Source organism: Ziziphus jujuba, chromosome 8 (genome assembly GCF_031755915.1).
Source record: "Ziziphus jujuba cultivar Dongzao chromosome 8, ASM3175591v1".
Taxonomy (NCBI): domain Eukaryota; kingdom Viridiplantae; phylum Streptophyta; class Magnoliopsida; order Rosales; family Rhamnaceae; genus Ziziphus; species Ziziphus jujuba.
In genome coordinates, this window is record NC_083386.1 from 24,569,262 (window position 1) to 24,594,251 (window position 24,990).

The 24,990-nt window shown below is 29.9% G+C and overlaps 2 protein-coding genes across 2 annotated transcripts; one reads left to right on the forward strand and one right to left on the reverse strand.

The window, feature by feature from the left end:
• Positions 1-10,196: 10,196 nt before the first annotated feature.
• Positions 10,197-14,144, forward strand: LOC107414250 (LRR receptor-like serine/threonine-protein kinase FEI 1). The gene is made up of 4 exons (XM_016022358.4): positions 10,197-11,113; positions 11,697-11,957; positions 12,100-12,975; positions 13,308-14,144. Exons 1-4 carry the CDS (start codon positions 10,690-10,692, stop codon positions 13,796-13,798), a joined length of 2,052 nt encoding a protein of 683 aa, XP_015877844.4. The 5' UTR covers positions 10,197-10,689; the 3' UTR covers positions 13,799-14,144.
• Positions 14,145-18,407: 4,263 nt separating this feature from the next.
• On the reverse strand, positions 18,408-19,517 carry LOC107414249 (uncharacterized). The gene is made up of 2 exons (XM_016022357.4): positions 19,338-19,517; positions 18,408-19,213 (listed from the first exon to the last, which is right to left on the reverse strand). The coding sequence occupies exons 1-2, from the start codon at positions 19,392-19,394 to the stop codon at positions 18,578-18,580; spliced, it is 693 nt and encodes a 230-aa protein (XP_015877843.2). The 5' UTR covers positions 19,395-19,517; the 3' UTR covers positions 18,408-18,577.
• Between the last annotated feature and the right edge of the window lie 5,473 nt (positions 19,518-24,990).

A 24,990-nucleotide genomic window follows, 5' to 3' on the forward strand; every position in this document is an offset into this window, starting at 1 on the left:
TCCATTTTTGAAAATGTGTTTTAGGCTTATGCACCGTAATATTCCTTAAGCATATGAAAGTAGCTCCCTTATAAAATATGCATTTTACGCTTGTTGCAGTAAAGAAGGTCTGACACTTTTGGTTGAAGTTAATATGGTTATTTTCTATTTTATTGTATATCTGGTAATTATTCGAATAATCTGTCTCTATATTTTAAGGTTTTTTGCTAATTTCTAATTTCTAATTTCTAGAATTTAAAATAAAAAAGGACAATAACACAAAAGATTGGCCACAAATAAATTGGAGATGCATGCGTAGATCATCAACTAAATCACAACAAGACTATAGGTTACCCACAAGCTTAATTTTTTCTTTTTATTATTTTGTGGAACTAATTATTTATCATTTTTAGGTTGCTAGGCTATAGCTACATGTGATGGCATCAACACTGCTCACCATTTGAAAATCGAACCACAAGGAATAATTGATCTAGCGGTTTAAGAGTTAATTGATTTTTATCCATGTGAAGGATGTGGATTAAAAAAAATTGAATATCCATATATAGGCAAACGGACTCAAAATACAGTACCAGCTCATATAAGATAATACCTTTAATTTAATTCATATTTTTGTGTTAATTATTTACTAATTTTTTTCCTTATTTTAGTCGTGGATTTATAAATTCAACTATACTAGAGAATTACACTATTTCCAATATTAATCTATATAAACGTAAACGCAGACATACAACCTTTGATTCAAAAATAAATTAAAATAAAGCAAATAAAAAATGTACAGAAAATTTGACTTATAATCGAACAATTGTGGTTCATGTTCATCACAGTCACGATCCCCACCATCACATTCATGACACTAACAGTCACATGGCGTTTTGCATTTTAACATGTAAGGAGTGTAGTTTTGGCTTGAAGTTCAATTAACATAGCCCATAGTTGGTCACATAAACCTAATTTTTCCTTTTATTATTGCATGGAACATTATTATTATTATTATTTTTTTTTGGGTCAGTGACTATAGCTACGCGTGATTGCACCAGGCATTGTTCACCAATTGAAAGCTAAACGACAATAAATAATTGATCAAGTGGCTCAAGAGTAAATTGAATTCTGTCCACGTGTGACGTGAGTTAATACAATGTCTCACAATGTCTTAACTCTCAAGTAGATAAGAACTAATGAGTAGCCAAAAAAAAAAGAAAAAAAAAGAAAATGAATATCCATATATTGGCATACCAACTCAAAATGCAGTAAAATTAAGAATTTTAATTACTTCAACATATCCATAATTAGTATTATAAAATTAAATATTGCTACATAATATGCTAAATAAATTTGGTGCATATTTTAATAACTTTTATATTATTTATTTATTATTATTTATATATGTTCAACATATGATTAAGTATTACCAAATATATATATATATTTAGAGTGTGGATAAAATTTTACAAATAAATTACTTCATTTATCAATTAAGAAAATTATGGAATTTAACTAACCTAACAATTATTTGATATTTGATTTTGTAGCAATAAATCTTGGACTGTTCAATTGTCCGTTAAACTTTCAGCAAGATTATGCAAAATAGAAAGAAAATAGGTGGGTTATTTAATTCGTGGACACCGGAACTTTGCTGCGAAAACACACAATCATTTCTCCAAGAATTGGTAAAAAGAAAGCCCAAAATTTCCATATTTGGGTCACGGTCTTATGGTCCAAAAGGAGAATTAGGCGTCTGCTCGTTCACCATTACGTATGTGGTGGACTGGAGGGACCATGTTGAAAAAAAAAAAGGCTAATTGAAGGCTCTAACTTTTAGGCTACATAATCAATCTTTTATGCCCCATGAAAGTGAAAGAGACGGACAGTATGCAATGAATTGGCAACCAAATTATTAGTTTTTACCACGGAAATTATCCTAAATTGAACTAGATTTCGCATTCTATTTAATATGTTAGAAAGTATAAACAAACAACCTCAGAAATTATCTTAAATTAAGCTAGATTTCGCATCTTATATAATATGTTAGAAAGTATAAACAAACAAAATTGGACACGCCGATTGTCACTTATTGTTGGAACTACATAAAACAATGTATTAATGTGTAAGAAACACCTTCTTATGGATAGGGGTATTGTAACATTTAGTCAATGTGCACTAGTTCAAACCCCAAAAAAAAATAATAATAATAATAATTTTTTCGTTGATGATTAGAGAAAGAGGTTAATGCACTTGATTTGGTAAGCAGTTTAAGATCATCAAAATGGTGAATTAATGAAGATTTTAATTCTTTACTTGAATTGGAAGGTCCAACACAAAAATGCACAAGACAATTCATATCCTGTGTCCAAATATTAAATAATTATTATTATTATTATTTTTGTAATGGGCAAAATACTAGTAAAGCTATAAAGCTGCTCAATCTAACCTTTCTTTTTTATTATTACTATTTTTAAATGGAGAGCCATACATATATGATAGTATTCCAGATTTTCCAAATTTTGGTAATTGAAGCATGGTTTGGGTAAAAGAAAAATTTTTGCTATCATTGTGTTTGTTTCTGCGATGATGGAACACTACTTAAAAGGCAGCCTCGCATATAATTTGTTCATCTTTTGGGATACAATTAATGAATGACAGCATCTGATTAGTCCCTAACTCATTGATCTTGAACACATACTAATATTTATTTACATTTGGAAAATATAAATGCTGTTAAGAATTTTGGGCAAAAGAAAAAGGGTTTTTAAAAATTCGAATTCATTAAAAGTTGTGGGCCATAATTCCTTTTCCCATACACATAATATAGCCGGGCCATTTACCTAGGGAAAAAAAAATAATAATAATTATAGCTGGGCCAATAGTGTCATTTACCAACTTTATATATTCAACAAAACGACTTCTGCAAAACCTTTTTTTTTTTTTTTTTTTTTTTTTTTTGGGTAAAATCTTGTATGCCACACCCAGGTCATATCTCGTTAGCTTTTCAATATCTCCAGAAACGAAAAGATGCTATTCATTTTGATGTTGACCGTAAACATCCACAAACAGCCTCAGCTCTTTATTCCCAAAAAACACCAAAAAGAAGGGGGGGAAAAAAAAAAAAGGCCAACTACAACAGCAACAAAAAAAAAAAAAAAAAAAAACAAAAAACAAAAAACAAAAAACAGCCTCAGCTCTTTATCTAATATCCACACAATCAAAGGCTTAAAAGTGACAAAAGAAAACATCCAACTTCAAGTGAACCTCCCAAAGTACTACTCAATCCATGTGCCTATAGCCTTACACACACATATTCTTCAATATTTTTAACCTCCTTCTTTTAAGGACTATATTTTTAACCTATCGATGATAATATATACCTCTATATATACAATTTAAAATGGAACCTGAGTTAAGTACCCATTTTTAAAAAATCTCACAAAATAGGGTGAAAAAAACATAAGTGAATAAACCAGCAACAACGACAGCAGAGCCTTGCCCATAAGTGGTTAAATTTTCATCTATCCGTATAATTTATTATTTATTTTTTGCGAAAATCGAATAATTTACTATTTTAAGTATTAATAGTATGCAATATATATGCATTCGTTTATGTCTATGCTGTCCAATTTTCAAATACACAATGACAATTAACTTATAGCAACCACCCAAAAAGTACTCTGTAAGCAGTTTTATCTTGATGTGAGGTTTTTTTACCAGCTATTTATTCAAATATTTTGTAACAATTCTGGCAAGTTTAATTGTTGGATTAATCGATTATTCTCACAAAATCCAAAAATGTCCAATATTATTTAACAAGAAAATCTAACCCAAAAAAAAAAAAAACAAAAAACTAATTGAAAGAGAGAATAGCTTTAATCACTGCGATCAGAGTGAATGTTTTTAACTACTAACTTGGGAATAGAATAGGAGAGAATACATTAGATTATGATTGTTATTTTCGGTGCAGAGAAGGATAACACATTAGGATCGAGCACACTAGGAAAAAAGCTTTATCAAATGCCTCGAACAATTTTAAAAAATGCTACACTGTGCAGCCTTTTTACTTGGCCCACATATGAAAATGGATGTAGTTCAAAAATTCGTGCTGTAAAAAAGAATGTGTTGATTGTTGAAAAGTGAGCTTATGGCAATGCACAAGTATAAGAGATGCCTTCGTCTCTCCCCCAAAGGAATTGAAAAAAGTAAAAAAGGACTTCATAAAGGGTGAATGGAAGCGAATCAATCTTCCAAAAGCACTTTACACAAGAATAGCATATATACCGAAACAATGAAAAAAACAATTCCATACATCTTTTTGCCGTCCAAGAAATTTTTTTCCACAGCCCCAATACCTTACCACTATCAAATGCTTCAAAAGAAGCAAAGTGGAGCATAAAATAATGTATTATACAACCTTTTCCAGTTTGTTTGTTGTAATATTTGTTTAGTTAATAAACAAATGGTAAAAAGTTGAATTATGGGTTTTTCTTTGCATAATATGGACTACAACTCGGTAACATTTGTGTGACCTAAGATATTCTACTGTCAGTGACACTTTCCTCAATCTCAAAGGCTCTGTCTTTTTCGGCTTTTCTATTGGGGTTTTTTTTTATGGGTATATGTGAAGGAAAGGGAAAAGGGGGGCCCATCTAAAATTACATGTAACAGACAAGTTAGATATAGTAGTGGTTATACTGGTTAGTGTTATGTTTAACTATAAAACATCAGATGGGGCATTAAAGTCAAATTAGGGATTAGGAGAAAGATTTGGGACTAGGAGTTAGATTCTCTAACGAGTAGTCTAAAATCTAAAATAAGTGATGGAAATTACAAACCTTCAACTGCTTTTGAGGACTCTAGAGATTATTTGGTTGCAAATTCCTATATATGTTAGATTAATTGGGCCATTGTGGTCCATTTCACCCAAAGTTTGGTTGCTGTCACCAAAATTTTCAAGCAAATGGACAAACTAGATGCCATCATTTTGCTTATGTCAGATTATTCACAAATGCAAATTTAAAGCGTAGCCAGGACAAATAAAGTTATACTCGGAAGCCATTTTATTGAACGTACTGGGAAGCAATTGCAATTGCAATTTGGACTTCTTTCTGGCCTTGTATGTGGATTCCAAAAGGTCCAATACTTCTAATATACTAGCTTCTAAAGGAACAAAATTACAAAAGTTGAGTTAAAGGTGAGGACATGAATGGAACAGTTGTCCCTTTTGTTAGCAACGATATTGATTTTCATATTCTCCAACTAATTTATCAAACTTTTAAAAGCCTTTTTCTATCAAAGTACGAACGAGTCTCTTATTACCAAGCTTCTATGATCTAAATAGCCTACCTCTTCAAATTCTAGATGCAGTAATTATACCTGATTTCTTAACTTATCTAAACTAGGTTGGGGCTTGAGAATTACACAACTCTTAGTGGAGGAATTATATTTGTACATGGTCCCTCAAGACCCACACACTGCAATGCCAGAATTTTTAGAAAGATGAAAATTGAACAAAATATCAAACTATAACCCAAAATAAATAATAATAATAATAATAATAATAATAATAATAAGGCTAGTTCATGTGAGAATTTGTTGTCAACCAGACAGAAGGAACTTTCTTGAATTGGAAGAGATTGTGATTGAAAAAGCAGTATAACAAGAAAAATAATTAGAGGAAGGACATAGTGACAGAATACAAGGAGCCCCACAGAGGAGACATGGTAGTTAACTAGTTATATCTTCTCTTATACGACTAGAAACCTCATAAACATGCACATATATATTTTTGACCATTTTCAGGGTTGGAAACCATGTTAGCAAAGCATTATTATCTTTCATATTTTCATTCTCACCCAGTTTACCAAAACCATCATAGCATCCAATGAAAGAGAAGGCACACTATCATAACCCAATGAAGGCTAATGAGTATCGGTTTTCTATGCGGTGAGGACCAGTTGACCACCTCTGCTCTCTTGTATATTGTAATTCATTTTTTGCGATACAATAAAAGCGAGTCAAAAATTAACCCAAAAAAAAAAAAAAAAAAAACAAACAAACCAAAAGAGTGGAAAAAAATTGATTAGAAAATAACATATATATATATATATAGTTAATGCCAATATTCGTTCAATAAAAAGTTGCTCACAGACAATTAATAGACTTTGACATGAATAGCTTTGTTCTCGGTATCCTTTTTTTATTCATAAATTAAAAATATATAATATCCACATTATAGAATATATATATATATATATATATTTTAGCATTAATATAGTAAGGACTGCATATTATATTTGATGATACATATCATCCAAATAATATCATTTTATTTAAATTCATTTTGATTATTTTTAAATAAATTATAATTAAGAAAATAACGACCTCCTAAATTTGTGTGAAAACCGCAAGTAATTGCTATAACAAGTTAATTGGATTTTTCAAAAATTTATTAATTATTTATTTTTTCTATGTAGTAATCAATATGGATAAAACAAATCGCAACATAAAATGTTTTTAGTATAAGTCCTCATAATATTTTTACTATATCAAAATCCGTATATATAACATCACTTTTACAAACTACTTATAAAATATATATATATATATATATATATCTCTTTAACATCTGTATTATATCTCTTACTCTTTTATATATGTACAAAATTCGATTATACATGATTGTTGGGGAAAATGGTAGTATGGCGTATAAGGTTTTGTATAATACCCATCAGAAGACAATTTTTCTAGATAAATTGGATTGTTGGGGAAAATGGTGGTTTGGCTATAAAGTTCTGTATGATACCCAATTAGAAGACTACTTTCCTAGATAAAATGTCATTCCCCCTATACAAATTTAAATATATCGACACATGGTTTTGAAATATATTATTCACATGGTTTTGAAATATATTATTTAAGATATGTTTGAATCTGTATAATTTTCTCAATTAAGCATCCACACCTGATAATTAATATATATTTTACACATTTGAAGCTGTATAATTTTCTAAATTATGCTTCCACACCTGATAATTAATATATATTACACACACTTGAAAGTATTCACTTTCTGTTGCTACTAATTATGTTCTTTCACAGTTTTTTTTTTTTCTTTCTAGTTGTTTTCTTCTTCTTTTTTTCACAGTCATTAATATTCTCAATTGAACGTACTATAAAGCATAAAAACTATCTTCTTCTTTTTTTTTTTTTTAATCACAAAAGTTTTAATTTTGTTCTTATCCAATTATCAATTGGGTGAACTATGAAATATGTTGTCGGGGCTATAAGTAAGCATGCTCTAGCTTACCACCAAAAGAGCAACCGCATGATAACGCAGTTTGATTTTTTGATATATTTAAACGATCAAATTAATCAAATCAAAAAAGAATAAATTTAATTTTGATAGAATTTAGTATATATGAATAAAAAGTAAAGAAGGAAAAAAAAAAAAAAAAAAAGAAAAAACACCGGTTGTCTTGGAAATATGGTTAAAACGTGAACAGAAAAAACAACTCAGAAAAGTCATAAATTATAATAGAAACTCTTTGTAATTTGATAAATGTACATATACAGCAAATTTCTTATCATAATATATTACATGAAAGATTTTTATCATAACTATTAGATTTATTTAATTGGGCTAGATTCTTTTAAAATAAATCTAAAATGTTAATATAATAGATTTATGTATAATATTATCACATCCATTAGGTAAGAAATTTATTATATATATTTTTGGTCAAGTAGTGCTCTAACTTATATTTGATAAAGGAGCTTTGTTACAGTAAACATCTTATTGGAGAGCTTCAAATGCTAACGAAGAGGATTAACGTACGTGGAAAAACATGAATTCTCTTTTATTTCTCCTTTGCATTGTTGCTTTATTTAGCTTTAATATTATTGTTCATCTTTTATTCCACATGAAACTTAACATTCACTATGAAAAATATAACGATTAAACCATAAATCAAATATCAACATTTTTAATGTTGTTTTTTATTGAATGAAATATCAATATTAATATTGGAGCAAAATAAAGAAAAACAAATAAAAAATATGAAAAAATCAATTTTTTTTTCTTTTGTGTTAAGTGACTAATAATACTCCTTATAAAAGGCGCTTACCATAAAAAATCCACTCTAGCAATCTTAAAATTTTTTAATTTTATTACATTTTAGTGAAACTTATAAAACAGTCAAACAACCTTAAAAATTTATAATTTATTTTAAGAGCCAGACATTTGATTGCGACAAAAAAAATAAAATAATAATAATAAAATTATAGAAAGATGGAATAAAATCTTGTTTCAAAATTCAAATTGATAACGTAACAGCAGTAATATGTCTAAGATGAAAATAAAAAATAAAAAGACAAAGAAAATAATATAAACAAGTGGGTCAAGACAAGGGCGATAGAGTGGAGGCAGTGTGGTGTCAGAGATTCTGACACACCAACAAAACCGTCTGAAAAGTAAATAAAAAAGGTTATGTACTGTTCCCTACTCTACGATCCCCTCCACCTATCACAATCCACGTTATATAAAATCTAAAGCATTTTATTTGAATTTTCAATTATCCCCTGTGCTCTTGTTCCACCAAAATTTTATACGCTCGCTGATAAATTTGCCCCAAATCAGAGGTCAATTCGTTTTTGTCAAACATGTGAGGGACTTTCTGGGGCTTACTGTGGGATTGGCCGCGGGTGATTATCCGTTTGAAATTCGAACTCCTTTTTACCATGCCACCCAGGACCGGGAATCTCCGTCTTTAAACAAACTGCGCATAGCTCGAACATTTACTGACCAGCTGTATGTAACCACGTGGCGTACGTAGTACCATTAAGATACAGACCCCACTTCCTAAAACAAATAATGTGTAATAGTGTGTAATTCAAATTCTATCACTGTTATGTGAAATAAATTATCAAATGAATGAAGCCAAACAAACAAATCAAATAATTTAATTTAATTTTTATGGGATTTTATTTATTCTAAATGTCTCGTAATTCACATAAACAAAAAAAATAAATAAATAAAAAGTATTTTAAAGTTTTGTTGTAACTGTATTTTTTATAATTCAAATTTTGAACAAGTAATTCAGAATATTATATGCCTCATTTAATGAATCATTGAATTGCATGGCATCATTATATAATTCAAAAAACATTAATAACATTCTTTATTTTTTTATTTTTTTGTCTTTCCATTTGACGATGACATTAATTGTCCTTTGTGCTTCATCTCATTCATGAAGTTTGGTGGTAGCATAAATTTTGAGTAAGAATTATGAGTCTAAAAGTATCTAAGTGCTACTGCTGAAAATTCAACTAAAAAGTATGCATAATATTTGCTTAAATAAGTTATTAGGTATTAATTTTCAAACGCATTTTAATCAAAATGTGGCCGATGGATTATATATATATTTTTTAAATAATCTATTGTCTATTAATTAGTATTATTACTTTAAAGTCAACATTGTCTTCCTAAAAAATATACAACATCTATATTTTTCTTTTTTTGGTGTGAATAATATACAAATTTAGTAAAAGTTTTAGTATATCGAACTAAATGTTTTTAATTTCAATTCATATATGGTAAAAACAGAGGTATCACCTAGTTATAAAAAACATGGCAAGTTGTTAATATATTTTTATTTTATTAGTTAAAATTTTAATTAAATATAAATAAAATATTTTTTTAAAAAATAAATATAATTAAATTTAAACCAATAATATAATACCAATTATTACTCAGTAAACAGTGTGGTTGATTAAGTTAATATTTCTAATATTATTTACCGATATAATACCAAAATATTCTTAAATAATATATACAAATTATCATTCGTCATCACAATTTATTTTATTTTATTTATGTTTTGGGTGAATTCTGCATGACAATTGATGTAATATAATGCATACTTTATATATTTATTTAGATGCAAATAAATTTAAAACAGAGAAAAGTATTATTAACATATAACATAATCGTTCCTTGAATTATATCTTCGGTATAAATATTTAATTTTTGGTCTCATATAACTTTGGTCAACAAAGAATTGACAGAATTACCCAAAAAAAAGGAAAAAAAGGATGTTCACGGAGTCCACGATTTTGAAAACACAAGGAATGTAGAAGCATCTCAATAGTAAATTATCCGAGTCTCCATACCACAAAAGCCATCTCACCATCTGAGCTTATTAAAAGTACCACATGTAACTGTGCTTTTATTATGTCAGATACATATTCAACCAAAAATTCAACATTTTCATCTTTCCAATTACCAAACACCCAGAAAAAAAATAAAAATAAAAATAAATAAATCAACTTATTAGCGGCAACAATCCAGCTCTTCCATTGTATTGCCAAAAAAAAAAAAAAAATCCTACTCTTCCATTGTTCCTCTGTTTGATTCAGATTTCCCCACTCAAAAGTATCAAGCCTCCACTGAAGAAAAGCTAAAAACACACTCTTCTCTGACTCTGTCTCTTCCTCGCCATTTTCTCGTTGCTCAAGATATAGAGAGAAAAAAAAAAAAGAAAAAAAAAAAGCAAGTTCCCTTCCTCGCCATTTTCTCGTTGCTCAAGATATAGAAACAAAAAAAAGCAAGTTGCTTTGGTACCGGAGAAGAAGAAAAACTCAGCAAACAGAGAGACAGTGAGAGGTAGTCACTCGCTTCTACCATTTTTGGGTGCTAACCAAAACATGGGTTTCAAAGTATTTCTCTTCTCGCTTCTCATTCTCATCGCAAGCCTAAAATGGGTTTGTGGGAATGCAGAGCACAAAGCACTCATGGATATAAAAGCTGCTTTAGACCCAGAGAACCAGTATCTCTCTTCGTGGACCATCAATGGAAACCCATGTGATGGCTATTTTGAAGGTTTAGCTTGCAACGAGGTTGGTCAAGTAGCAAACATTTCGCTGCAGGGAAGAGGGCTATCTGGAAAGCTCTCACCGGCCATTGCCGACCTCAAGAACTTGACAGGGCTATACCTGCATTATAACTCTTTGTACGGAGAGATACCCAGAGAAATTGCAAACTTGACTCAACTCGGTGATTTGTATTTGAATGTGAACAATCTCTCCGGTGAGATTCCCTCTGAGATCGGAAACATGGGAAGCTTGCAAGGTTGGTAGTAGCTAGTAAATTTCTCTAAAAAGTAGGGACATTTTTTAAGCTGTGCTTAGCTTTCTTTTTGGAGATTATTGTAATTCTTTTGCAGGTCTTATACATACATACATATATATATATATACATTTTGGTTATATATATATTTTGGTTTTGAAGAAAAAAATTGTTGAACTTGGTTTTATGCTTTTCAGTTTCCACATAAATCTTCCATATGCATATCTTTCAAAGTCTCACTTTATGCATCTCCATATTGGTTTTCTCTTTTACCCAAGAGGATAGCTTACAAAAGTTTTTTCCAATATCGAGTTATAAAGTTAATAAAAATCTTGGCCGTAGCACCTAGTAAGCCTAACTATTTTGATCGAATAAGGTTAACAAAAGATAAAAATCCAATTTTTGGAACAAAAACTTGAATGCATGATATTCTGGACTTCGTTTTGTATTTCTTTGATGAGAGGGTAAGGCATTTTCTTACTGTTTCTCTGTCAAATATATCGTTCCTGTTTTGCTTTTTTTTTTTCTTCTCTATCTGTATTATCACTTTGGACTCATTTATTTGGGTATTGCATTTACTTTACAGTTTTGCAGCTATGCTATAATCAGTTGACTGGAAGCATACCCACACAGCTTGGGTCTTTGACCAAGCTTAGTGTTCTTGCTCTGCAATCTAATCAATTAACTGGAGCTATACCAGCAAGTTTGGGGAATTTGGAAATGCTAGTGAGGCTGGATCTGAGTTTCAATAACCTTTTTGGTTCCGTTCCCTCAAAACTAGCTGAAGCTCCTTTGCTAGAAGTTCTAGATATCAGAAACAATACTCTCTCCGGCAATGTGCCTCCTGGTAATAATAGCTTAATAACCCTGTCATTTTCCATTTCTTATTATTATTAAATTTTTATTTTTTTTATTTTTAGCTTTTTTTCCATGTTTATTTGTTGGAAAAAAAGAAACTTAAACCTTTGCTTTTACTATGTTTGATGAAGCTCTGAAGAAACTTAATGAAGACTTCTTGTATGGAAACAACCTCGGTTTATGTGGAGTTGGATTTGCCTCCTTAAAAGCCTGCAATGTTTCCGGTCTTGACAATCCAAGCAGGCCTGAACCCTATGCATCAGGCACCACTGGTCTGTCCACAAGAAACATCCCGGAGACAGCAAATGTGATATTGCCTTGCAACCAAACTCGGTGTTCCAATCTGTCAAAGTCCCATCAGGCTTCTGTTGTTGGTGGTGTAGTAGTGATAACTATTGCATTGTTCGCAATAGGAATTCTAACCTGCACACAGTATCGCCGGCGGAAGCAGAAGCTCGGGACCCCTTTTGATATTTCTGACTGCCGGTTAAATGATGATCATGCCAAGGGGGCGGTTAACAGGAAAAAAGGCTCTCCTCTCATTAGCCTCGAGTATTCCAATGGTTGGGACCCTTTGGCTGATGGCCGGAATTTAAGTGTTTTTGCCCAAGAAGTGTTCCATAGCTTTAGGTTCAATTTGGATGAGGTGGAGGCTGCTACTCATTACTTCTCGGAGATGAATTTGTTGGGGAAGAGTAACTTCTCTGCAACCTATAAGGGAGTATTAAGAGATGGATCTGTTGTTGCTATTAAGAGCATTGGTAAAACATGTTGCAAGTCAGAGGAATCCGAGTTTTTGAAAGGACTGAATATTTTGGCCTCGTTGAGGCATGAAAACTTAGTGAGGTTGAGAGGATTTTGTTGCTCAAGGGGCCGAGGCGAATGCTTTCTCATTTACGACTTTGTTCCTAATGGAAATTTACTGCGTTATCTTGATGTGAAAGATGGTGATGGCCAGGTGCTCGAATGGTCAACGCGAGTTTCAATCTTGAAGGGAATTGCTAAAGGTCAGTTTCTTGTCCCCTGTCATTGCTTAATAAAATTTCAAAAGATAACTTTATATTATCAAAATTGATATGGTAAATCAAGTGAGGGAATTATATAATTTGTCTGATTATACAATCCAGCACAAGAATTGTTCCAAATACTCTATAATTTGAAATTGGGTTTGCAGAAATAGCTTCAAATTTGTCTTTGTTGTATACTAGATACGTTGAAGTTCATTTAAACTGTGGTTTTGAGGTGAAATTTCGTATAATGGCTTATGATATTAAAACCCCAAGATCTACTTCCTTTGAAAACTAAAATAGCAAGTGACGTTTGTTCTTTCTGTGAGCAGGTGTAACTTATTTACATGGATACAAGCCAAATAAACCTGCTCTTGTCCACCAAAACATCTCAGCTGAAAAGGTGCTAATTGACCAGCGTTTTAACCCGATACTCTCAGATTCAGGCCTGCATAAGCTTCTAACAAACGATGTCGTCTTCTCAGCACTCAAGGCCAGTGCTGCCATGGGCTACCTAGCTCCTGAGTACACAACTACTGGTCGGTTTACAGAGAAAAGCGATGTTTATGCATTCGGTGTGCTTGTTTTCCAAGTCCTTTCTGGAAAACGGAAAATAACTAGCTCAATGAGACTTAGTGCTGAGACATCCAGGTTCCAAGACTTGATTGATTCAAACCTCCATGGGAGGTTCTTTGAATATGAAGCAGCTAAGCTTGCAAGAATTGCTTTGCTTTGTACTCATGAGTCTCCTCTGGAAAGGCCATGCATGGAAGCCATTGTTCAAGAGTTGGGTAACTGTAGTAGCTGTCTCAGCATTGGATGATGATGAAGATGATGATGATGTTGGAATGGGTACTGGTAAGCCGGAAAAATGACTCTCACTAACTGCTCATTGGTAATTGTAATTGTAGGACTTGTTGATTTTCCTGTAATTTTCCTAGTCCTTTTCTTTAGGACTAAGGTTTGTAGTGGCAATTGCTAAATCATGCTTTGTTGTAAAATGTGGGATTGTTATGGGGGATTTTTCTTTTGTAATCACCTGTATCTATGGAGAATTTGCTATGTTAAAGAGGTGAATTCCCCTCCATCAACATAACCAGTTTTACCTTCCAGGGGAAGGGTCACTAAATAGGTTTTATTATAACAAAACCAACGCAGGACATTTTTTATTTTCTTGTTCTTTCTACCCTCTCAACTCTCTCACAAACCTCAAGAAAATTGTCACCACCAGTAATTACTCGAATTTACATATTAAATGATTATTTAATTGACTACCTATACAAGAGCAATTAAACCCATATTAAATTTTCAGTACTAAAAATTAAAAAATATATAAACAAATATTATGGATTTATGATTGCCACATTAGCACCAGATTTATTGGTGATAATAATAATAAACAAAATTAATGTTATATAAAGAGAAGGCAGATTTTTGCTATCTAGTCGACCTCTCGGCACGTGCAAAAATTCGAAAAGTCTAGCTACAATCTATGAATATAAAAGAAAAATAAATATAGAACAAAGTTTTGGTAGAAGGATCTGGATTTTAATGCCATTGAAGTATCATGGATAATGCCCTTAATCAAAAGATAGTTGCTTTTTCAGTGCCGCCTCCAGACTTCATGCAAAGATCCTACAAAAATTAAATTACAAAATCTAATAAAAAATTATTAAAATCCCATCATTATCATGCATAACCAAGAAAACATGTCTAATAAAAAATTATTAAAATCCCATCATTCTCATGCATAACCAAGAAAACATGTTACCACCATTCATTCTTAATTTTTTTTTTTTTTTCTTTTGTACCTTTGTGCTTGTAATAAACATAACGTAAACCAAAAGAAATATTTGTGAAGCAAATATTTCTCCTAATATCATTGGGTTAGAAAATCCGCCCATGAAGTAATTAGAAATCTTTCTGATTGATATCAAGTATTGTCCAAGATAAAAGTAAAGAAAATATATATATATATATATATATATATATATATATTTGTTAACGTGTTGCATTGAAAATGCAGCAGATGAAGAGCACAAGTTGGGTTAGTTAGAGAAGAAGACATGTGAATAGAGAAACGAGCTATAAGTGTGAATATGTGGTTGCATTGACCGATCGGAGTTCAGACTGCTCAGAGACAAATATATATTGTTTTGGCTTTGGATCCTTCCCGACACATATATAAGCCTACTCCACACCTATACCCCTTTTCCTGATAGCAACGGCACACCAAGACAGCCTCCTAACTCCTAACCATTTCTTAATCCTCTTTTTATTTTTTATTTTTATTTACCTAACCATTTCAAAATTCCATGACGTTACTTTTCTTGGAAACTAAAATCATAACTTTTATATATATATATATATATATATATATATATTTTAAAAAAAATTTAGTCAGATCCCAACCTCTTTTTATCTATGGATTTTTCCGAAAAGAAAGCAAAAAGAAAAACCTCTCTATATATCTTGTGAGTATTATCAATTACATATTTCCAAAAGAAAAAAAAAAAAAGGCATCCCCAATTACTTGTGGTTTGAAATTATAATCTTTCTGTATTGTTAAGGATTTGCTCTCTAAAAGCTAGTGGCTAAGTTTATTGTTACTAGACAAAGAATCTGACTTCAAATCTTCACACATTTGTTATTCAAAAAATAATAATAATTCAAATGTAAAATATTACTATTAATATTATTATAATACTTATCACTTAGTATACATGTTAGTTAGATTTCTTGGTATTCCTAACTTCATTTGTATACCATAGCCATTAGTAGAAACTAGTGGCTGTATTAAAAAAAAAAAAAAAAAAAGTGACCGTAACGTCAGATAACATAGATTGGGCCCTCTGATCCAGTCAGTTCGGCTGTCCTACCTCGGTCCATCACTCTCTTTTAGTTTAATTTTTGAATGGGCCGGTTCTTTCAACAGAACGTAGAGCCACGTAATATGGTTCCTGCCATTAAACGACGGTAACCTTTTGTGGTTGGTTGTGCTGCAATTGATTCATTGTGTGAGAAAAAGCAAATCCTTTTAGTTCCTTCTTTTTTTTTTTTTTTTTTTGGGGGGTGAATAAGCTAAACCTCTTAGGTAAAAATGATAAAAGATACTGGAATTGATTATGTAATTGTAATCAGATCGGTACAAAATTAGAAAATGCAAAAGATTCTAAATTTTGGATTTCTGTATTTTATTTCAAATAATATGTAGCATCTTCGTCAGATAACCCCTTATTGTGTAAAGTTTTATTTTTTTAATCGTTTATAAAATCTGAACTTAGCATCTTTCTTCAACATTTAAAGGTTTTTTTTTTTTTTTTTTTTTTTGGGGGAACAAAAGGTTGGGTCTTTTAAAAAAATCTAAAGAATAGATTAAGTTTCCAATTCCATTTTCCAACGCCACAACAAATTAAATACCCATTTTAGACCATGTTTCCAAATTAACTATTCCATCATGTATATTCGTCGTCGTGTTCTATATTGGCACGACAAAAAAAGAAACTAGTTACCAAAAAACAAAAAAATAATGGAATAACAAAATGCTTTACTTTTAAAGCAATTAATGCATCAAATTATTTAAAAAACCAAAAAAAAAAAAAAAAAACTATAGAGCAGCTAGTCAAAGCAATTACCATGTTCCTTTAGGCAGTAGCATAACAAAACCTGCAATAATTGTTATCGCTATTTATTGATATTTTACATTGAAATTTTCCAAGGCTCCAAAGTTAATGTACTAGGATTTTACTATAATACTTGAAATATAAGAGAAATAATTCACCCAAAAAAAAAAAAAAAATATATATATATATATATATATATATATATATTATATAAAAGAAATAAATTAACATCAAATTCATACCAGAATTTATTTCTGAAATATATAGCTTGTGCGAACAAAAATAATGGAAATAAGAATTAGCTCTTTTCGGTTTTGATCAGAGAAGACACAAATACTTTTATTGTTATATTTTCAAAAACAATAAAATAAAAGAAAGAGAATATTTTGCTCTTTGACAAGTCTTTTGTCCTCCTCCTTTTTTTTGACCAGTATTCTCTATCCTTATCAGGACAGGTATTATGTATATGCATGATCGGTGATATGATATAACAAATGTGTCTTGTGTATATATGCATGCCCTCGCAGAAACAAACAAAGAGATCCAGATCCGATCATCATGCTTCCATACACAAAAATTCTAAATTCTGTTTTATGGTCTCTTAATAATGCCCATTATAAAATACATATATTGTCAACATTTGTGGTGGAAATTAGAACCTACTTGATTTTGTTTTATAAATGGAATTAAATTATATATGTAGCAAGATCCTTCAAGAACTTGCAAGAGATGAGGAATTTGGTATTGTATAAAGAGACAAGTTGTGGGTGTAGAGATTGAACGTGTTTGGAGGGGACATGCATAGATGGACCCACATGTACATCTCCAGAGATCACATGCATATATATCTTGGCATCAAACGTATATGTGTATGTATGAATTATGTATATCCACGTGTGGATGCGTATAGACATGCGTTGGCAACAAAATGATATTGATTTGCACATATTTATTTATTTATTTTCACATTAATTTCCACAAGGTAGCTGCAGCATATTAGGTGTCTATCATAATTTAGCTATGATATATATATATATATGTACACATATGTATGTAACATAACTCGATAAAAAATTACTAAAAGTCAATAAACATTCATGAACTCTACAAAAATCAGTCATTTGAAATAAATTTATATAAAAAAATAAAATTTATGAATATCAAAAGGTCTAAATTAAATATTTCATCAAAATTCCAACGAAGAAAATTTTGAGAATAAAGAAAAAAAGAAATATAACAACCCCAGAAATTTCCTAGTAATCAAGCAGAGAATTGCAAGTTGCAAGTAGTTTTCGAATTTTAATGCTTAATAAATCAATTTCACCTCACATAAAGGAAGTCGTGTAAGTAGTAATTGGTTTATAAATGTTCTCGTATCGCACCGTACAAATGTTTTGGGTGGGTCCTCAAATGCAAAAATAGCAAGTATCGAGAACTACACTCCTTTTTTCTTTTTAATTTTTTTTTATTTATTAAAAAAAAAAAAAAACAACTGAAATAAGATTGAGACTGGAGCTAGGTATTTCTCGTACTTATGCTTGCTAATTAAAAATTGGTTAACAATAAAATGGTGCTTCTTTAGATTAATAAACTGTAGCTTGATATTTATCGATAATTAAGCTTATTCATTATATAAAAAGTTGATAAGTGAGAGTAATTAATTTTTCGGAGAGAGATGAGTATTTCTATAATCAGGTCTATAATTAAAGTAGAAATCTTCAAGATTAGTATCTAGCAGTGTTGTGTACTAATTTTTCATCAAATGTCTACTAATGTAGAGGATAAACATTCACTATTCAATAAGATACATATTGCACATATATTACTTGGTATATACAATTGATATTTGAGATTTCCATTCTCTATATATTTCAATCATAACTAGCAGTACCCTAACTAATATTACATTTTTTCTACTATATAAATAGGATCATCAGAAATTAATATATATATATATATATATATAATAATCAATCTAATTAAGCTTCAATTCCTTTTCCATGTGGAGATCTAACCCTGAAAACATGTTCTTCACCAGTGCACTTATCAACTTTCACAACCCAATGAGTACTCCTTTTACCAAGCCCACAACGATTATCATTATTCCCATCATTATGACTGTTATTTTTCTTATTAGCATTAATTCTAGTCACAAGCAATCCATCTCCAATTGGCAGCAACTGTGTCTTGGAATATCCCATTGACCTCCATGGCCTTCTTCTAAAAGCATTATACCCCACAACGACAACAGGACCTTTGCTATTCTTCTTACCCATTTCCACAGCTCCAAGAATCCCCTCATGGTTTTCTAGGTTACAATCAATCACCACGAAATCTGCTTCCCTATAGTGGTTCTGAAGCAGGCTCTGAGCTTCTCCGATGACAAACTCTATGTGACAAACATTTGGGCCTAGAAAGTTTTCAGAAAGTTGTAGTTCTTCATCCCCACGGAGGATGCAGACAACCCGGCCACCGCTTTGGTGGGCCGCGGCGACGAGTGCTAGCGTGGTGGAGTCGGTGGCGCCTGAGCAGGCCACAACCATTAGCTGTGCATTGCTGCCGGCTGCTAGTGCTGATATGAACTCTACTACGTTTGGCTCGTTGGCTTTTTGGCTCTGCAGGGAAATTAATTGAGAAGATTAACTCAGGAAATTAAGTTTGATATATACAATAAAAAGAAGCAAAAATAAAAAATAAAAAAGTGTTTGGTTAATAAAGGGTATACATATATATACTAACCATATTGAAGGTTTTGAGGTAGGCTTTGGTGGCATTCTCAGCAGACCAGAAGGCCATGTTTTTTCTATCTAGTGTGTATATGATCTTCGGATTTTCTTGAACGTTTTCTCTCTATCTCCCTCTCTTTCTCGCTTTTGGTACTTTTTCGAGGGAAAATAGGCTCTTTCTAGCACTTTAAAACCAAATGATGATGGATGGATGGCAAGAGGGTACTTAGCAATGGTACTTTTATAGGTGCCTTGGACCGAAAGACCCATTGATTTTTAATTATTTATTGAAAGACACTGTCAATACAACTGGCCATGTTAAAAATACTATAAAGAAAATTGTGTCAGCTAGTATCATATAATTGATACATGATATATAAAATTTTGTTATAAACGTTTGCACGCGTATTATGCGTGTGCATATGTAATCATTATGTTACATTTTATACATAGTTGAGTAATTGATTATGTAATTTGTGTCTATGAATTACTATTTCTCTTAAAAATATAAATCTAAGTTGATAGGAGATGAAATATAATTTGTTTTATATATTTTTTAATATTTTTTCCAATATAGGTATAATCTTTTTTAGATTATTATTTGTTTTTATTTGAATGAAGTTGTAAATTTTTATATAAAACTTGAAGCATCTTTGACTTTGAAGTTAAATTACCTTTTCAAGGTCCAAAAGTTTCCTGAAGTTCTAAGTTCAAATTCAATATCTACACTACTAAAAATTAAAATATATGTAAGAATAATAAAGAAAAAAACCCCTAAAAATATGAGGGAGAGTATAAAATATATATATCTAAAATAAATGATGACTCATCTCACATTAATTTAAATTTTTTAAAAAAATAGTAGTTCAACTTTAAAAAAAAAAATATATATATATATATATATAAAAGAAATAATAATCTATTATCTAATAGCTTAATTTTTTGTAAAAAAATAATAATTTATATTTAATACTATATGTTTGCATTCATTTTATAACAAAATTGACACTGATAATATATATATTTTTATATTTAAATAGAAAGATCCAAATATGGATAATTATCCCAAAATAATAGTTTTATTACTAAATTATTGCAGTATAAATATGATATAAGATATTTTTTTGTGCATTGTTTTATTAGAAAAATCTTGATATAGTGACTCTTTTTTTTTTTTTTTTTAAATTGTTTGATAAGGTGAGCTTCCAGGACCCTGACTTGATTAATTGATCACACGGTACTATACTTTAAAAAATATCACAGTATTATAATTAACTATACTTTAAAAAATATCACAGTATTATAATTAAGGGTCCACATCATTTCCAAAATATTCGGCTAATTAATTAGTTGTGCTGTCCTATATGGAAAGGACAACGTTGTATTATATATTATTTATAACTAATTTTTGGTCGTTTTCAAAAGACAAAACAAGCAAAGCCCCATGTTCATTGAGGCAGCAGCCCAACAAAATATGTAGTCTAGTCTAATTAAATACGTAGTTCAGCAAAAAAAAAATTGTTAGTTTTTATATTTGTGAGTTTGAAGATTAAAATTTAAATTTTAACAAATTTTGTTATTATTTTAAATAATTTCATATTATAATACCATATAGGACAAGACTATACTTATAATACTAACATAAAACATTTTTTTCTTTAAAAAAAAAAAAAATCTTTGGATTAAACATTGAGATAGCGAAAATAATCTACATAGAATTTTTAGCAATTTCATTATATATATATATATACACGGAAATTTTATGTTGAGAACGGTCCGCACGAATATATTTTTTTATATATTTTTTATAAATGCTAACTTTTTTATATATTTTTTTTTGGTGAACATAAACCTTTATTTATTTGTTCATTAGCTTGGTTTTAGGAAAAAATTAACCTACCCGACAACAACACTACGAGTACAGGACTTTTATACAGTTTAGGTTGGAAATATCCTTAGGACGTTGCTTCATGAACAATAGTAACACTAACAAATTCACCCAAAAAAAAAAAATATTAACAACTAACAAGTACTGTACGATTGTTATCTCAAGAAGCTAGCGTATTGAAGTCCCTTTATTATAAAACCACTACTTTATTACTTTTTTTAGTTTTGATCTCTTAAAAAATATTGATAAACCTATCCTATATACAACGATGACGAAACGCTCTAATTTTTTATATTAAAAAAAAAAGTTAACACTCTAATTTTAAGTTGTACAACGATGACGAAACGCTCTAATTTTTTATATTAAAAAAAAAGTTAACACTCTAATTTTAAGTTATTTTTTTACATTGTTTGTTAAACCATTCTACACCTCTACAACATTAGAAACTGCAGTGTCATATGCGATGATGATCCGGTTTCAAATTAACTTATGAGGTTTTGTTCATTACAACAATCTTAAATTTGAAAGAGAAAAAGTGATTTGAATTTATAATCTCATAATATATAAACATAAAAATATTATCAAGTAAATCAACCTTATTTCTTCGTAGTTATATATATATAATTATTGATATAATACTTACTTATCTTAATTAATATCAGCTATACTTGTTTATCTAAAATATGTTTGTTAATAAAGAAAATCATTCGTGTTCCAACTTTTCAATTAAACTATTTAAAATAAAAGGACATTACAAATTCATAAATATGAAAAGTCTTATCTTGCCTCCCCAAGAAGCTGCACAAAGATCTAGATCCGATCAAGTTGTTCCCTTGCAGACAAAAGCATCATCACAAGTATAAATTTCAATGTCTCGTGGTCTCTTTTGCATTATAATTAGATGCCCCCCCATATCTGTCTAATTCTGCCAGAGACAAATACTGAATTACTTACGCAACTTGGAAATATCTTGACTTTTCTTTAGCTGCATGATTTTACAATTAAATTTTCACATTTCATTATTAATGGGCATTTGGCTTCCATGAAAGCAATGAGAAACGGGGAATGTATATTATATACAACAAAGTCGTGGGTCTTAAGATTCTGCAGATTTTGGATGGATGGCATTATGCATGCATCCTTGGAGGAAACATGCATGCATGGGGTCAAACACATGATTTATGCTTGATACTGTACGTTATACTGTACCACATATATGATCTTCGCAATCCATATATTTATTAATAGTTATATATACTTATATACTACTATTCTTTTTTTTGGATAATAATATATTTATATCCTACTAACTTCCAAAAGATGAAGTTTATATTCACATGCATGCATGATGCATTTATACAAAATTTTCAACTACATGCATTGTTTGTTTTATATATACATGAGCTTGCATGCAATGCATATTTGAGTGCATGTGATGTGCCATATGATATGTACATTTTCACAACTTGGGATTCTTGCCAAAAAAAATAGAATGTGGGTGTGGTTAATCTGTGAGAGTCCTAGTAGCGTAGCGAACTATTCAAAGAGATATATATATATATATATATATATATATATCCTCCCCAGCGAGGTTTTGTCTCTTTATTTCAATAAAACTCTTCCGATTTTGAAAATGTCAATTATTAAATTAATATTGATTTTAAACTCAATGAGTGTTGTGAATGTACAAAGCAATAAAGGAGGTAGATGATAATTTTTCAAATTAAACCACTAAAGAAACAGATGATATTTTTAAAATCGAAAAGATGAGAACAAAGTGATTTTAATAAAATTATCATAATAAATCAGCTCCTTTTGTTCCTGGAAACAAACCAATATTGCAGTATTCTAATTAAATCCAGTAGTGATTGTTGAATTGCAAGAGCAAATTAAGTTTGTAAATCAATGTTAGTTGATGATGTATTTCTTACTTAACTAAGTTTGTTATTTGATGATGACAAGGGAAGCTCCATTTAGATCGGATTTCCATTACTTAATTGCCAAACGCTTATATATAGGCGAAAGAATTTTTGAAAAGGGTATTTTGGAGGTTAAATATTCTATTTAACAAGAAGTTAATGTTAATGTGTTTCTTTAGAGTACTGGGTGTGTTGTCCTCTGATTCTTTCATTTTTATTTTTCTTTTTCTTTAAAAAATTGCAAAAGTTCTCACCTGTCATTTATATATTTTATTTCAATCAATATTATTGCAATTAAATAGCAATTGTATAATATATAAGACAATAAAATGAGAAACGCGCGCGTATCTTCTTCCTTTAGTGAGATGTTTTCATATATGTATTCGCATCTATGGTATGATCGTATCCATTATAAAAGGTTAACAACTTCTTAGCAAAATAAAAGAAAAAGAATTTGACCCAAAAAAGATTAAATGAAAAGAAAAAGAAAGATATAACAACTGCAAATAGAAAAAAAATAATGAAATTAAATTAGGATAACAACATTGACTTATTTGGATGAACGGGTCATTCTATTTCTAAAACAAATTAGCCAGGGCCGAACCCCTTGGTTGAAATTCGCTGTGTATTTTCTTTCTTGTTTTTTTTTCTTTTTTTTTCCTTATTGAAAATCAAAACTGAAGGAATTAATTAATTATGTCAAAAAAAAGTGATGAAATCCAAAAGAAGGGAAGCATTTGGATAGCAAGTTGCAGTTTAAAGTGGTCCTTGAAATTGGGGTCCTTATCTTAATTTTTAAATTCACTTGTGTTGGCTTTCTACGTCCTCCATTTTGATAAATAAAAATGACATTGATTAGTAGCTTCAATAAGAAAAATAAAATATCATCCAAAAAGAAAAAAAATTAAAGATGGGGTACATTTGGTTTATAAAATAAACATTAGAGTAGAATTCTTATTCCACAAATTTTATTTTTTCTATGTTTGATAAAAATTTTTGAATTTGACAATAATTATTTCATAGGAATAAATATACTTTCATTTAAAGGAATAGGAATTCTTTATTGAAATTTTAGAATTCTTATTCCTATATTTTAATTTCGATCAACTTTAAAACATCTTTATCATATTTAAATTTAAATTAATTATCACATAATAAAAATATATAAATAAATATAAAATTTAATTTTTACTAATTTTAAATTTTTTGAAAAAAATAAATATTTATAAAGCCTAAACATTTGTAAGACAATAGGTATTCTGTATACCAAACGAAGTCAGAAAAAAAAAAGAAAAAAGAAAAAAAAAAGAAAGCAACATGTTCCATAAAAAAATAAATAAATAAATAAATAAAAACGCGAGAGATTAACCACAAAATTCATCCAAACCCCATTTCGTGGGCTCCAACCGAAAGTCAAAAAGAACGTTTTGAATCTTTGTTAAATATTCTTTGATAAGGCCTAGCTATGATATTTAATATATATCCCTTTAAAGGAAATCTAACGGATAAAATAGAAGAGATTATTTTCATGGCCTCCTACCGACACTGAAAAAGAACTTGAATCTTTGTTAAATTTTCTTCGCTAAGGCTAGCTGTGATAATGAATGTAGCCTTAAAAAGGAAATACAATGGATAAAATAGAAGAGATTATTTTAACTTAATTAACTAATACAAATTTCGAAATGAATATTTTATTTATTTATTTACAACAAATATATTTTTATAATTTAATTTTATGTATTTAGGAAGATTTCCATATATTTTCCATATATCCCTCCTCTTATTCTATATATGTGTTTATTTGGTTTCCATAAACACATTCTCTCCCATTATTCTCTCCCATTAAGAGTCAATGACGT

What these genes read in the sequence shown, in the direction of transcription:
- LOC107414250 (XM_016022358.4), top strand. Translation starts at nt 10,690, where the DNA reads ATGGGTTTCAAAGTATTTCTCTTCTCGCTTCTCATTCTCATCGCAAGC. An exon ending in AAACATGGGAAGCTTGCAAG is followed by an intron (nt 11,114 to 11,696) that starts GTTGGTAGTAGC and finishes TTTACTTTACAG; the next exon opens with TTTTGCAGCTATGCTATAAT. An exon ending in CTCCGGCAATGTGCCTCCTG is followed by an intron (nt 11,958 to 12,099) that starts GTAATAATAGCT and finishes TGTTTGATGAAG; the next exon opens with CTCTGAAGAAACTTAATGAA.
- LOC107414249 (XM_016022357.4), bottom strand. Translation starts at nt 19,394, where the DNA reads ATGGCCTTCTGGTCTGCTGAGAATGCCACCAAAGCCTACCTCAAAACC. An exon ending in ACCTCAAAACCTTCAATATG is followed by an intron (nt 19,214 to 19,337) that starts GTTAGTATATAT and finishes ATTTCCCTGCAG; the next exon opens with AGCCAAAAAGCCAACGAGCC.